This window comes from Perkinsus marinus, assembly GCF_000006405.1.
Source record: "Perkinsus marinus ATCC 50983 genomic scaffold scf_1104296944428, whole genome shotgun sequence".
Lineage (NCBI taxonomy): Eukaryota > Perkinsozoa > Perkinsida > Perkinsidae > Perkinsus > Perkinsus marinus.
Genome location: NW_003211397.1, coordinates 375,149 through 386,346, shown reverse-complemented (window position 1 = coordinate 386,346; position 11,198 = coordinate 375,149). Strand labels below are relative to the sequence as shown.

At 39.4% G+C, this 11,198-nt stretch overlaps 3 protein-coding genes across 3 annotated transcripts in view; 2 read left to right on the top strand and 1 right to left on the bottom strand.

Moving 5' to 3' along the window:
- Positions 1 to 4,057, top strand: part of Pmar_PMAR019150 (hypothetical protein) — a gene marked incomplete at both ends in the record, with an annotated part of 7,308 nt that extends 3,251 nt beyond the window's left edge. Inside the window, 5 exons of the mRNA XM_002780203.1 lie at positions 105 to 169; positions 220 to 310; positions 1,313 to 1,425; positions 1,829 to 1,959; positions 3,953 to 4,057. Of these exons, the coding sequence (XP_002780249.1) occupies positions 105 to 169; positions 220 to 310; positions 1,313 to 1,425; positions 1,829 to 1,959; positions 3,953 to 4,057 (505 nt within the window). The remainder of the gene's footprint in view (positions 1 to 104; positions 170 to 219; positions 311 to 1,312; positions 1,426 to 1,828; positions 1,960 to 3,952) is intronic.
- A 242-nt stretch (positions 4,058 to 4,299) lies between these two features.
- Positions 4,300 to 5,112, top strand: Pmar_PMAR019149 (hypothetical protein; the record flags this gene model as incomplete). Its single annotated transcript, XM_002780202.1, has 2 exons — positions 4,300 to 4,436; positions 4,482 to 5,112. 2 exons carry the CDS (start codon positions 4,300 to 4,302, stop codon positions 5,110 to 5,112), a joined length of 768 nt encoding a protein of 255 aa, XP_002780248.1.
- Positions 5,113 to 6,616: 1,504 nt separating this feature from the next.
- Pmar_PMAR019148 (Monoglyceride lipase, putative) lies at positions 6,617 to 11,147 on the bottom strand (the record flags this gene model as incomplete). Its single annotated transcript, XM_002780201.1, has 11 exons — positions 6,617 to 6,742; positions 6,830 to 6,945; positions 7,145 to 7,252; positions 7,793 to 7,872; positions 8,320 to 8,432; positions 9,017 to 9,071; positions 9,243 to 9,314; positions 9,364 to 9,468; positions 10,321 to 10,411; positions 10,843 to 10,900; positions 11,076 to 11,147. The coding sequence occupies 11 exons, from the start codon at positions 11,145 to 11,147 to the stop codon at positions 6,617 to 6,619; spliced, it is 996 nt and encodes a 331-aa protein (XP_002780247.1).
- Between the last annotated feature and the right edge of the window lie 51 nt (positions 11,148 to 11,198).

Here is an 11,198-nt window from a genome sequence, read left to right as displayed (position 1 = left end):
TTTACGGAGAGAGCGCGGTATTCGTCTCTACGGCGAGTTGGTGGAGTGACGAAGGAAATTGGAGAAAAAAATGAATTTCATTTTGAGATTATTATGGATCTGAGACCATTTACAAAGGCCTCCGCCGTGCGCAACATCATACAAACGATTTTCATATGTCTTATTTTGGGTAATACTTGGGAAAAAATTGGGAAAATTTTGTATTTTTTTTCTCTACAGGTGGAGGCGCATTGTTCTTCTCGAAAGATGCAAATGATTTGGTGCTTCGGCCGATCGAACGAATGGCAGAAAAAATGGAGAAATTGAGAATGTGAGTTTTCCGGAAAAAAAATTGAAATTTTCAGGGTGTGGTATCATAGGCTTTGATTCCCCAGGGTTCGATAACAATGAGAAAAAAAATTCTAATGTGATGAAATTTAAATGGAAAATTTGGAAAATTCAAAATGAGTTCGCCTCGAGGAAATTATAGTTTTTTTGAGTGATGTCTTTTGATGGTAGGAATCCTCTGTACGCGACGAAACTGGAAGAGGATGAGCATAAACAAGAATTGGCGGAAAAAATGAAGTTAAAAATGGAAATTTCGAATGCGAAAAATCCGGTGACACGTTGGAGAGTAAAAAGGAAAATGATGAAGTTATATAATAAAAACGGTGGAAAGTAATAATAGCTGGGGAAATATATATATTTGGGTTTTCTGAATTTGAAGAGCTTTTTTTCGGTAATTCTTAGTAGAAGTTACAGATATTTTATTTCATCACTCTGCGTATTTTGTGTTGTGTGCGAGAATGTGGCCGCTCATTTCGGAGTGGCTGTTGAGTTCGTTGCGATACTCCTATACTGCCTACTACCTATTCCGGAGAAGTATGTCTGCTGTAGAAAAAAATATGTCTGGTTTTTTTTCTCAGCTGAGCTCAAGAGTTTTCTCAATAGTTGTAGGAGTTTGTATAAAAATGTAGTGAGAATTTCCGTAAATTTTTATGAGAATTTTCACAACTGTCGCCAACATGTGCATATTTTCCTATACTGATAAATACAGTGGGTTTCGGAGAAGAATAGAAATGAGAAAAGTAAATACGCGTGAGAATAGTGAAGAAATTCCCAAAGAAATTTTTGTGTATTTTTACGCAAAATCGTGCGTGAATATTAATGATTCAAAATTGAGATAATGGAGTTTCACGACTACCCGTTTTACGTGAAGTGGCGTAAAACGCGATTTTATTCGCGGTGATATGCAGTAGTCGTGAAATATGTTTTTCTCTAGGGTGGTGAAACTCCAATATTCCTACATGAAAAATTAGTGTTAATTTTTCAGAGTGGAGCCACTTGAAACTGTTATATTGGAAAAAACGATTATCAAAATCGGCGGACTTCTAGCAGTGGGATTTGGGGAGGCGGGCGCTGAAGTGATTAGCCATAACATACGAGGTAATACGCGATGGAGTAGGAGTAGATTTTGACGTGAAATTTCAATTTTCTGAGGCGATATGTTTCTAAATTTTCAAGGACAATGAGCTCACCAAAATACTAAGGTTAATACTGACGTTATTAAAAATAACCAAGTGAATACAGTCTACAATTTTTAAGCGTAATATTGTCGCGTTTTACGTGATATGTGGATAACAAATCACGTTTTGAAGCGTTGAACAAATTCGACCGGAATTTGCTCGATGGAAAATTGTCGGAGTTTCACCACCCTAGTGATATGAAAAACACTAGTGAAAAATATATTTCACGACTACTGCATGTCACCGCGAATAAAATCGCTTTTTCACCACTTCACGTAAAACGGGTGAAATTTTGTGAATTTTCGATTTTTTTCATCGTTCAGGTGGTTCAGCAGCTGTTAACCCTATGGTGGCCGGATCGCGTGTAGAAGCAATTCTGGGTTTTTGCGATATACGGCAATTTAATATCGCCACTGAGGTGCTGCAAGATGATATAATGATATTTGTGAATCAGGTAGTAAGAAAATTTGGGTATGATTTTTGGTGAGAGTTTTTGCGGAAATTTTTTTTGTGTTTTTTTCGTATTGGGGAAGGAAACGGGTTTAGAACTAAATCAAAAGCAGTGGATTTTTTGAATTTTTGGGGATTCTTTATATCAAGTTTTTTGAACTTTTCGCAATTTTGGCAAAATTTAGGAATTTTTTGAGTAATTTTCTTGAATTTGGGTAGTACATTTAAAAGATAATGTTATGGTTGCATAAAAAATCTTGACGAAAAGCACCGCTGCAATTCGACTCAGATTGGGGAGATCGTACACGGTATAGTTGATGATTTTCACGGAGTTGCGAATAGGAATTTAGGAGAAGCATTCCTTATGGTTTGGCGACTACCGAACTCTGAAGTGGAAGAGATGGATGCGGAAATTGCAAAAAAACGACAAAAATTAGCCGATATGTCGGTGATGGCATTCGTGAAAATTTTGGTAGCGATAAATAAATCACCAGTATTGGGAGAGTATCGGAATCATCCGGGACTAGTCGGAAGGCTGGGAGAAGCGTATAAGGTTAGTATGGGTTTTGGCTTGCATGTTGGATGGGCGATCGAAGGCGCGATTGGTTCAAAGTTTAAAATTGACGCGAGTTATTTATCACCTAATGTGAATATGGCTAGCAGATTGGCAGCTGCGACGAAACAGTACGGGACGAATATTTTATGTTCAGAGGCTCTGATTAGAAATATGTGTTCGGAAAATATGAGGAAATATGGCAGGGTTATTGATAATGTTATGGTGAAGGGTTCGAAAGTTCCGGTCAGACTGTACGCGGTTGATGTTGATGTTCAATCATTGGAGGTGGCTGATATTGAAAAAATGGATGCGAACTTGAGAAATGCCATCTCGCGATCTAGCAGCCTTGCAAGGAGCAATTTCGGCGACTTCACTTTGGGAAGATTTGGTTCGTTTGTAAGTAGTAATGGCAGTTTAGTAGATTATAATGTGAGGATTATGGATATTATGAAAAGAAAGAAAACAAGAAGTGCCACTCGAAAGAGGACTGGGAGTATTTCGGGGGCATTTGCAACGCCGTCATTTTTTGGGATTAATAACAGGCTAATAAAAAAGTCGAAATTGCGACAAATTCGAGAAACAAGGAAAGCGAAAAAATGGGATGAAAATTTTGTTGTTGCAAATTTATGGGAAGAAGACGAAGACCTGATTTTGGTCCGAAAAATTTTCACGGAAGAATTTTTGACGAAATTTGCTAAGGCGTATAAAAATTACGAAGCCGGGGAGTGGGAAAAAGCGGCAAAGATTTTAAATGAGACTAAAGACGCTCTTGGTTATGAAGACGGGCCGAGCGTGGTTCTATTGAAGTTTATACAATCTTATGGGTGTACACCGCCGAGGAGTTGGAAGGGTTATCGTGCTTTAACTGAGAAATGATGTTGTTCATGATTAGTATTATTACTATGGTTGTCGTTGTTGTTATGATGTTGTTGAATATGTGATTGTTGAGTTCATACTAGTGGTATATGTGTGAGTTTATAGCCCAACACGGCTTAGTCAGACTCGCATCGCTGCACATCAACTCTCGAGTGATCAGTTTCAGCCGTTTAAATTGCGTCTACTTTCATCATGCCAATGGAGTTTCACCCGTTTTACGCGAAGTGGCGTAATACTCCACGTGAAAAACGTGATATTCGCGATGTGAAGTGAATTGAAAACATTTCGCGAATTACACCAGACAAATCACCACATTTCACGTAAAACATTTCCGGCATTTCGCGACAAACGCGAAAAACTCCGAGTAATCGGCGTTTTACACGGGAAAAAACGCGAAAAACCTCCCATCTCGCAGTAAAATTATTATAAGTCCTCTTCATGCCACTGCCAGCTGTCCACCCACACTTCACTCTATGGAGTCACCTCACTCGCGGGATCCGTCTTACTACTGGCACTTACACGTTGGGGCCTCGTGGGATGATCATGATCATCATCCCGTCAACAGCCATATGTAGCAACCAGCCTTACGGACCCCTCTGTGAGGGATTGTGGGCGAGAGCTGAACGGGGTACGAAACGGGGACCTCTCGAAGAATAGCTTGGTAGCATAACCTACTTAACTAATCATCCTAATACGATACTTTCATGTGTCAATCTGCCCCACGTCCCCGGGTTTTTTCACCCGTCGGTGTGGGGATACCTATTGGATATCCTTGTCGGTCCGGGGATACCTATTGGATATCCTTGTCGATGCAGGGATATCCAAATACTCGTTCATTTTCCATGATTGGTTCGGGATCATCAACAAGGATAGAGCTCCATGATCCCCCGTAGGAGCTTTTCATAAGTTACCATGCCGATAACCAATCTCCTCACTGCCAACCTACCCTTCTCGGGAGAAGATCTACAGTTGACTCATGTGAACCAAGACATACAACGTCGCCATGTCGCTGCACTAGCGGCATGGAAAGCGGAGAGTTACAAGACGCAGTAAGCATTATGGAACCCCCTCCCGTAGTATGCGTATGTTGTTAGTTGGTCGGAGTCTGCCACCAAGTATGATGCGATACTCCACCTAGGTCATAAGGCTCCAGCTGCTGATGTCAATGAGAGGAAGAGGCAGAAAAGCAGCATGATGAGGGCGATGTGCCAAGACGTGAGGAAGGTGGCCGAGAGGTTCAACTATGAGAAGGGTGCCTTGGTGGACCGTCTTATCCACTTGTTTGGCTACGACCTCGACGAAGATCTCGGGCGATTGCCCCATCAGTCGACGACGTCCACGGTCTTGCCTCCTCTCCCAACACTTTCACCGCCTTCCTCCTCATCTTCGGCTGCTACCTCATCACTCGCGAACGCTGTTTCATCATCCCAGTCGTATTGGTTCAAGCGACTGGATGAGCGTCTGGCTTGCCTTGCTCAGGACTCCAGAGAGCTCGGCAGAGAGTTACTGGCCGCCCAAACCAGAACGGCTGACGCTTTGACGCTGCTGGCTGGCAGCGCAATGCGCATAGAGGCTCTATTGGTGCGGATCTCTGAAGATAGCCGGAGGGGAACAAGTGTTCATGGAGATGGTGACGGCGGCAGCCAAGTCGAGTCTTCCGATGGCGCACGGAGTGATGATGAGAGTGATGGGAGTGATGATGGTAGCGGTCTTGATAAATTTTGATTTTCTGTACCATCAACTAACTGGGATTGGGGTGGCAAATTAGAGACAGGTTTCCCTAGGATATTTGAAGTGTTGATTTATAGCCAGTGCAAGGTTTGAGACTGTATGCATAATGATCCCAAATATGCGTATTTCGCGCAAAACGCGAAATACTGTAATTTCGCGTTTTGCATATCACGGTGATATTATCACCTGAAAAACACCTCACATGTTTTACGCGAAATTCACTGCCCACATGCGTTTTTCGCGAAGTGAAATGTGAAATGTGTCTTTCACTTCACGGGTGAAACTCCAATGAATTTTGTCCACAAGGCGAGATAAGCTCTCCCAATGTACTTCCTTTCCAATCGGCAGGATCCGCTTTGTAGTGGTCTCGAACTCATCAATTTGATAATTATGTGAATATATAAACTTTTGTTCATGCGTGCACTGCACGCGAACGCAGAATGTATACGCGCTTTATTTTGTATTAGTTATTGAGCATGATGATGATGATGTTGTTGAGATCTAAAAACGGTATACTACATATTGTATCTTCATCCAGTTGCACGCATATGCAAAGGTTCTTCGTGTTGAAGTAATCGAGGCATGAGAACACGCAGTACTTTCTCTACACTGTAGACAACATTTCTCGGAGTTACGAATAACATACTATTCAATGTTAATACTATCAAATAATATGATACTTAAAATCTATTAAATTGTCAATTTGATAGAATGAAAGTTGATTCCGCATAAGCTAGTATGCACTAAGCCGTGTTGTCGGTGCTGGACTTTTGCGCAGTCGCTCCAAATGACCAAGGGGGGGCTTTTTTTGACTCAAAAAGTTCATCTTGGGAAGGCTAACCTCACCACGTGGAGATCATCTCTAGTAAATTTTTTCCTAATAGAACCACCCGAGACTTCACGTACAAAAACTTTCTTACAAATTTCTACGACCACTCGGAGCGATTAACCCACATGGAATGCAATATTCCCAACCTGCTCCGCTGGAGTCAGTCTGCCGTCGCGGTGCTCCCAAAAGGTCAGTTTTAATTGACTCTTCCAACACACATTCCGTTTCCGCTGTTATTCAAACTATTTTTGTATTTTTACCGAGGTCTCCCCCACACCACTGAGATTAACTCAAAGCCGCTATCTTTTTCCGACAAAACCTGGTCAGATAAGTAACAGTATAAAGTGAGGAACGGTAACTTATCAAGATGATGAATTCGATGAAGAAGCCATTGTAAAGTAAATTCAATTGAATTGGTGATCAATAACTTTATCATCATAATCATCTGTATCAACTTCGCGAAGCGGGTGACACTGCAGCCGTCGAAGGGGCCTGACTGCTCTCAACAGCTTTAGTGGAAGTCTTTCTTGCACTAATCCAAGTTGTTATATCATCATATACAAGCTTGGCCATTTCAGAAGGCTCAGCACTGAGCAGTTCGTGAGCATACCTGACCAGACACTCTCATGCCGGAGGTCCCGAGATCGATCCCCACCGGGTGCATTTTTCTTACTTCAATCCGGCCTCTGGACAGTCCTTATAGACTTTAATGCATTTATCTTTGCTACCACAAAGATCATAGAGTAATCTCGAACCGTCTACGGAAGATACCTTATCATTTTCCGCTTGCAAAATCTAAAACAATAACATAATTTTATCACTAAAAGGAGTAATCGTCCATGTGGAAAAACCAACCCGACTCCCCATGTAAATCGACCTTACTAGCACTGGCGTTGTTAACTCAGCTGCGTGACCTTCGATAGCCTCTTGCCCCTCTTTTATCGACTTGTGCGTTTTCATACGCAAAGGCAACCGCCAAAGCAACTTATTTTCCGATCCTGGTGAAAAATCAGACTTTTTTCATTATTTCGGTGCGCGAAAATATGCATATGCTCAACTACATGTATAGGTGACGCTGGTGAAAATTCTGAGAAGAAATTGATAAAAATGAGTAAAAGTTTGAGTGCATTTTCATGAAAAAAATTACATCAGAATTACGAAAATTTTATAAATTATTTAACATTTGTAACCACTCACGAGTAAAATCTGCGAAATCTCTATCCACAAAAGATTCATCGAGACCGTCTTTCAGTGGAGCTCCGGGGTACTTCGGCATCAACGGACCTTCGCATTTTGCGAGGAAATCTGATAAAAAATAGTAAAAACCACTAGGACGGTGAGAAGCGGTAAAATTTAAATTCAAAAATTTCTGATTCTTGTTGAAACTTAAAAGAGTAGTCGATTTTTAATACCACAATTTTAGCAATTTTTCGAAGATTTTTGAACTTTTTACGATTTTTTTTCAATTTTTTTCAATTTTTTACGATTTTCAGGAAAAAAATGAGGAAAGTTTCGAATTATTCGAAATTATGGGAGATCTACGTTGATATCCACAATAATTCAAATAATCTTCGGAGAGATTCAAACTTTCCTACTGATAATCGCGTCGAAAAATCACAAAAAAGTCGAAAAAAAGTCGAAAAAGTCGAAAAGTTTCTCAATTTACGGTATCAAGAATCTACCAACAAAACACCGATTCAGAGTTGGAACCATTTTGTGATTCTTTTCTTAACATCCAACACACAATGCTAAACAATGTCGAAAATTCCGAGGAATCTTCTGCGCACGCACAGTGAAGATTTCAAAAGATATTTTCCCAGCACGCATGCACAACTACTAACTTACTTGCGACTCCACCAGCTTTCACTGCGTCCCCGTCACGCACGAAGGGACCGGCCAGGATAATACCGTTGTATAAGTCCGGCCTGAGGTGGTATGGAGTTTTACTCGTGAAAAAGTGAAAAAAAAACATATTTCACTTCACGAAAAAAATACGCATGTAAGTAGTGGATAACGCGTAAAACACGTGATGAGTTTTTCATGTGATATGTAGTAAATGTGAATTGTTCATCGGAGTTTCACCACCCTAGTGATATGAAAAACACTAGTGAAAAACAAATTTCACATTTCACTTCGTGAAAAACGCGTAAAACTAATTGAATAATGAGTATTAAAGATTCGCCCTAGTGATATGAAAAAAAAGTGAAAAAATAGTGGAAAAAATAGTGAAAGAATAGTGAAAAAATAGTGAAAAAATAGTGAAAAATAGTGAAAAAATAGTGAAAAATAATATGAAAAACAATTGCATATATACATCCTATACTTTACATGAAATATTACGCCACTTCACGTAAAACTCCAATAAAACTCACGATTTCAGAGCTGAGCTAATGAGAACGTTAGCGCCTAGTGCTTCTCCAAAACCATATACAGGGACAGGGCGGCACTGCTCAGTGGACACCTTATCTCGTAGGGCGATAACAACCTGAAATTATTGATGGAAAATTGGGGAAAATTCGACCGAAAAAGCTTTTGTTTGAAAAACTCAAGAAATGAGTTTCGGAAAAATAAATATTTTCCGTTAAAATTTCAGGAAAATACAAAAATTAATTTGGCAAAAAATCAAATATTTTTCCCTAAAAATTTCAGGAAAATAGGAAAATCAGTCTGGCAAAAAAGATACATTTTCCGTAAAAATTCCGGGAAATTCCGAAAATCTGCCAATATGATGGTGATATTAAATATCTCCGAGAAAATACCCATAAAAATTAACAAATAAAATATACCAACTGCATGCAGACAAAACTTCATGATAGTAATTTTTGCTATTTTCCAGAAATTTATGATCCCACTGAAAATAATTCCCATTTTATTAGAGTCTATGAGAATCTATGTTTGCTTTCCTCAGCACCCGAGCTCAGGAATTTTCTGGCTTTGTAAAAGAGTTTACACACGAATTCGGGTAGAAACCAATGAAACTAATTTCCTCAAATTTCCCAAAAATTTCACATATACATGCCATTGAAAAAATTGCATATTTTCCAACACTCCATTTAAATGTATTATTACTTTTCTTATAAACGATTCACACACTGCCACATGCTTTTCCCAAGATGGCATGAATCTAAGAAAAAAATTAAATGATCATAATAATAATGGCGTTTCACCACCCTAGTGATATGAAAAACATATTTTACGACTACTACATATCACCGCAAATACGATCGGATTTTTCACCACTTCACGTGCAACTCCAATAATGATAATAATAATGAGAAAATCATTTTACCCCCACATGCTATCACTGCGACCACAGCCGGGTTGGTCGAAGACTATAACAGCTGCTTTTTCAAAGTGACGAAGACACCTGAGAAAGCGATGATGATGATTCGGAATAGGTTCAGCCAGCTGCTAACCTTGCATGATTGATAACAAGGAATTCCGAACTGCTTTTATACGGATGAAACATAACGATAATACATGTAATATTCGCCTCGGTTTCTGGACAATATGCCTTATACCTGCGATAAATGAAAAAATATATTGGAATTTCACCACCCTAATGGAAAATTATATTTCACGACTACTGCATGTCACCGCGAATAAAATCGCGTTTTTTACTACGCGTCGTGAAACTCCGATAATTTCGTATATCAAAAAATTTTTTTCAAAATTCTGTCCACCCAGAATCGAATATTAATCATTTTACAATTTTGATGAACATAATTTGCCAAGAAATGGAAATCGCAGAAAAAATAAAGAATAATTTTACAAAGAAAAACCGTCGAAATTCACGCATGAATTCCTCACTATGTGGAAAATCAAAAATAATATTTTTTGAATTCCTTGTAAATTTTTTGGTGGGGAAAGCGATTACATATATTCCTACTCCAACACTGTATAGGAAACTCCTGAGCTCAGGTGCTGAGGAAAGCGATTACATATATTCCTACTCCAACACTGTATAGGAAACTCCTGAGCTCAGGTGCTGAGGAAAGCGATTACATATATTCCTACTCCAACACTGTATAGGAAACTCCTGAGCTCAGGTGCTGAGGAAAGCGATTACATATATTCCTACTCCAACACTGTATAGGAAACTCCTGAGCTCAGGTGCTGAGGAAAGCGATTACATATATTCCTACTCCAACACTGTATAGGAAACTCCTGAGCTCAGCTGCTGAGGAAAGCGATTACATATATTCCTACTCCAACACTGTATAGGAAACTCCTGAGCTCAGGTGCTGAGGAAAGCGATTACATATATTCCTACTCCAACACTGTATAGGAAACTCCCGAGCTCAGGTGCTGAGGAAAGCGATTACATATATTCCTACTCCACAAACACTGATGACCCTATCGTAATTTATTACCAAATTTTCAATGCAGAATCGTCATCGTTTGCTGCTGTTTTCACAAAAACTGCATTTTCATACTGTTTATAATCTTGCTCAACATCACCTCCTAAAAGAGGTTCGGACGGCGGTGAAAAACTCTCGGGAGGAAATTCAAGTCGCCTGAAAAAAGTAAATAATAATAAAATTTAATATTATGAATATGGATAGTAATATCTTGAGAATGCGAAGTTATATTTTTATACTGTTGATTTCCGCGGCAATTTTGCGATTTTGTGGTAGAAAATTAGTGGAGTTTCACGACTACCCGTTTTACGTGAAGTGGTGAAAAACGCCATTTTATTAGTCGTGAAATATATTTTTCACGAGTGTTTTTCATATCACTAGGGTGGTGAAACTACATTATAATACATTCGAAAAAAAAGAATTTTCACCCTAGTGATATTAAAAATATATTTCACGACTACTGATGCATATCACCGCGAATAAAATCGCGTTTTTTACCACTTCACGTGAGTCGTGAAACTCCATTGTAATCACCTGGCCTCGCCACTCTGTAGTCTTCGCACTTCTCGAGCTTCTCCACGACACTGGTATGCTAAGCAACCTGCACTGCTCGCACAGCAACAAGCACAGCAAGCATATAAACACATTTGGTAATATCAAACTATATGAAAAAATTATTGATACCTTTTTATGTAGAGGAAGGAGTGAAAGCTATCTGTGGAGGGAGGGAAGTCATTTCCCTGGACAGAACCAGACTCAGTCCCCACAAAGTCGTTGGTACCCATATCCTCACCATAATCCAACTCATCTAAATCATTGATATCATAAGCAGAATACATTAGCAAGATAAGCCAGCAGAAAAAGTACAATAACCTTCAACAGAGGTGACA